This window comes from Orbicella franksi, chromosome 10 (genome assembly GCF_964199315.1).
Source record: "Orbicella franksi chromosome 10, jaOrbFran1.1, whole genome shotgun sequence".
NCBI lineage: Eukaryota > Metazoa > Cnidaria > Anthozoa > Scleractinia > Merulinidae > Orbicella > Orbicella franksi.
In genome coordinates this window covers 26,411,446-26,415,512 of record NC_138154.1, presented here as the reverse complement: position 1 = coordinate 26,415,512, position 4,067 = coordinate 26,411,446, and the positions used below count along the sequence as shown (strand labels likewise).

The window sequence follows — 4,067 nt, the reverse complement described above, 5'->3', positions numbered from 1 at the left end:
GAAAGTCACACGAAAAAAAAGTGCTCTTCCTAACTTCGATATACTTCTGAGACAAACATACGAAAGTATACTTACCATTGTCATTCTATATCGATCCTTAGTAAGAACCCAATGTTAGTTTTCTCGTCAAAATATAACCTTACATTTAGCCCTAAGATACAATCCTGTAGTTCGGTGTCAGGTCGGCGACAATGCGGTTGGTTACCGCTGGTACACCTTATTGCGGGCATTTATATTTTGGTATTAAATTTTTGTAACTTTTTGTAAATTTTATTTTATTGGTTTTTTTTTTTTTTCTTTCATCGTGACTGTAGAGAAACTAAATTTACAGTTGTTGGCTAAACAAAGTCAGTAACGTGTTACGCTGTCCTTACACACAAGGACGAACATGCCGTCGACTGCACGTGGCTATCCCTCAGAATCCCCGAGAATCCCCGAGAGAGGGAGGAGTGGTATGGTTGTAGGTCTCCTCCCAGTCCCCAACCACAACATTCTCGATATCTGTCAGACACGGCTGTTGGATCTCTTGGTGTGCGTTTGTTTTTGCGATATGGGGCGTGAAGACATATTATAAACACGAGGGAATCTATACAGAAACTGCGCACTTACTGGGCATCTCAGTAAATCTGAAGTCATTGACGACTTTACCAGCAATTTCTGCCCATTAGTTGGCGTGGTTTGAAAATTAAGAGAACAAACATGGCGGACAGCGACATTTCTGACGACATTTCCAGCGCCTTTCAGCTGGCCGACCCAGCGGACAAGGAACGCTTTTTCTCTCGGCTGAGGAAATTAAACGTCAACAATCCCAGCGAATTGGACTCTTTTCTTGACGACTACAAGTATCGAAAGCTCATTGTAACGGGTTTCAATCGAGATCTTGTCATAGTTGGCCGTAATGAGTCAACTGTGTTTGAAGATTTCACTTTACAAGTGTGGAAGAAATACTACATCGAGGAGGATGTCGTGCAGATCGGTATTTTGCAAGGGAGCTTGTCCTTCCCAGTAGAAGTAAGTTCTCCTTTACATTATAAGCAAATAATTTTTCTATTGAGTTGAGAAGAAAAGTAAGCTTATATCAATTGCATGCAATATTAGATCGACTAACAAACTAAATTTAAACCTCAAAGCTTTGTGGTGGATTCCACTTATCAGGCTAAAAATGAATGCTTGCACAGTGCCTTATAAGGCAAATAAGACTTAAATGTACGTCAACGAGTATGGTTTGAAAATAAATTAAGCTTTACCTTGTTTAGAACTTCCTGAAAAACGCCGTACATGTACATGTTCATGTATGAAGTAAACTCTTTAAGCTTACAAATTTCCCTGAAATCCATTTCTACATTCGTATGCATGAGTTATCAACAGTTCCATTTAAATAAGACGTCATAAGACTTTGTAAGACACACCCTTGTACATGCCCATACTCTCTTACTACATAGTTTTAAGGTCCGTACATTTACATTGTAGATCTATTTCCTTTTCTGTTGTTCTACATGTATGTACAAACACAGCGAAACTTATTACTCTCATTCTTAATATTCAGATATGTTTGATTGGTAACCATCATTTGATTTTGAGTGGTACTATCATATTTAATTGTTATTGTGGACTAGTTTAGCTTGCGAGCAGGCTCTTCACATGGCAAGAGAGAAGGAGAGGAAAGGGGTGCTTTCTCTCACCACAAAAAGCTTGCTGGCAGGCTAGGACTTACCTTGACAGTAGTCAGGGGAAAGAATCTGTTTCTTTAAGAAAATCCAAGATTGGAATCTTAAATCCGAAAGAATCCGAAAACGGATTTTGCATTTCTTTACTAAACAGATCAATCCAAAATCTCTCGGATCATGGTGCGTCAAATGAATGGAAGAATCCACTCCCAGACTAATAAACAACTTGATATGAGAATTCCTTTAGTCTACTTCTAACTGCAGTGATTGCAAATTTTGGAAAAATTATTTTTATCAACAGAAACGAATCATGTTTAACAGCATGGGCATGTTTAAATAGCACTCAGATTATCACTGACTCGACAGTGTTTAGGCTGTCTGCCTGGAAGAATATACATGTCTTCCTTGCCTTCAAATTCCCCAACCTTGGTTACTACCGTCGGTAGGTACACAAGTATTTGACAACTGAATTTTACATGTATGCATTTTACTTGGTCATCAGGTACCACCCATAATATAAATATGTTATAAGCTAGGGAGAGACCAGTCAGGCTGCTAGTTTTATCTAGCACTCTGTTTATTTCAGTATTTGGCATTCCCATATGATTTTTTGCAGTGTTCTGAAAATGATTGCTTTTCTCTCCTCAGGGCGTGTTTGTCGGGAAGTCTTCAGGGCGTGTTTATGTTTGTCAGGAGTGTGATGATTATCAGGAGCAGTGCATCGTGTGTATTGCATACAGTTTGGAGCATTTTCTGGTGCGTGGCCCACAGAAGCTGTTACAATACAATAAGCCACAGTGTCTGTTTGAGAACTGTTATGGTTGCTTTGATCCTCTTATTAAAGACAGAGTTCTAAGCTCAATTGGATTGTAACTGTAACAGAGACACAGAGGATGGAAAAATAAATTATTTAGGATGTCATATAGGAAGGTATTTTAAAGTCTATTTGTTGGCTTAGTTGTTTTTACTGTGCAGTTACATGTAAGTAACGAGATGGCATAAAATGATACTGTAAAATCCCACTCTAAAGATCCCTCCCCCTCCCCTTATATCTCACCCTCAGATATAAGCCCATCTATTTGCTAACAAAGATATTATTCCGGATATAAGCCCTCCCCACCTCCCCCGGATATCAGCCCCCCCAGATATAAGCCCATCTAATCTATAAGTGTGTTCCTTTTGTGCTTCTTTACAAACATCAAAATTTTTATTCAAAAGTTGTAGTCATAAACAAGTGGCTGTGGAGTTTAGAACAATAATTGTAACGATACCAAAGAAAGAAACCAATCTTCATGCATATATAACAGCTCCAAATGCATATATAATAGCTCCAAACATAATGGTATGTCAGCTTTAATTAGTTTCTCAGATACGTTCTATCTCATTGTTCTGAAACATTTTTTTTACTCCGCTTATAAGCTCCCCCAGATACAAACCACCCCGTTTGTAAGCCCACCTAAAACCCCTTATGAAGTTATGTAAGCCCAGGGCTTTTAAGTGGGATTTTACGGCATGCTTGATGTTTGAAGAGGTGAACAAATCTTCTTTGAACCCAAATCACTCCAACTGGGAATGACTACACGACTTTTCTTGACAACCTCATGTGTCATTGGTGGACTAGGAATGGTCATGTTTTGTCAATAATTTTTGAACAGTAAACTACATGACTGTTATTTTAACAATAATGAGCTCAAATTCAAGGTTTCATTATTATGGTGGTTGGATATCAAGAACATCAAACTCTGCCAAGTCAACTATCATATTTACAAAAGCACAGCTTCTCATCTAGAGGAAGTAGAAATACTCAGCCTAGTTGCTTATTTTTAATGCTACAGAAACCGCAGGGCTTGAAAAAAAGTGCCATCTGGTTGTCCAGGACAAGTAAATTTTCCTGCCGGGCAAGTAACTTTCATTTTCACTTGCCCAAAGGGCAAAGGCCCAGAAAAGATGTCTGCCCAGACTTGCCCAGGGCATGCAAAATTTGAGAGCTGCTTGTCCCAAGGGCAAGCTGGAATTCAAGTTTCTTCGAGCCCTGAACCACTATAAGCTCTGGCAGTATAGAACACTTGGCTTGACATTCCATTAACTGACTGACCATAAAAGACTACCACAATGATAACTCATGTTGCTTTCAAATTTGAGTAGAAACAGTGTCATAAGTTCATTACTCTTTTTTAACAGCACGTATTTTTCTGACCAGAGATGACTTCATTCATAAAATTAATTAATATTCCACACCCACACTCTAGTCTATCAGTAGCCTCTTTCCTTGACAATAGGGTGTTTTCAATCATGTGACCAGCAGCCATGAAAATTAATTGGAACAAAAGAAAATGTTTACATAAGAAAAGAGTTCAACTTCCTCAGGATTGGTTTGGTAAACCAACATGGCCACCATTT

The 4,067-nt window shown here is 38.6% G+C and overlaps 1 protein-coding gene and 1 long non-coding RNA gene across 4 annotated transcripts in view; one reads left to right on the top strand and one right to left on the bottom strand.

Annotated features, from left to right (window-relative positions):
* Positions 1–2,318, bottom strand: part of LOC145500943 (uncharacterized) — an 8,458-nt gene extending 6,140 nt beyond the window's left edge. Inside the window, exon 1 of one of the 3 annotated variants that reach the window (XR_014051165.1) lies at positions 1,248–2,318. This is a non-coding gene — a long non-coding RNA (uncharacterized LOC145500943). Of the gene's footprint in view, positions 1–75; positions 203–1,247 lie in introns of those variants that run through there. The other 2 variants (XR_014051164.1, XR_014051166.1) reach the window with 2 other exon arrangements.
* LOC145500942 (uncharacterized) lies at positions 224–3,834 on the top strand. The gene is made up of 2 exons (XM_081480499.1): positions 224–1,011; positions 2,316–3,834. The coding sequence occupies exons 1-2, from the start codon at positions 700–702 to the stop codon at positions 2,538–2,540; spliced, it is 537 nt and encodes a 178-aa protein (XP_081336625.1). The 5' UTR covers positions 224–699; the 3' UTR covers positions 2,541–3,834.
* Positions 3,835–4,067: the final 233 nt, after the last annotated feature.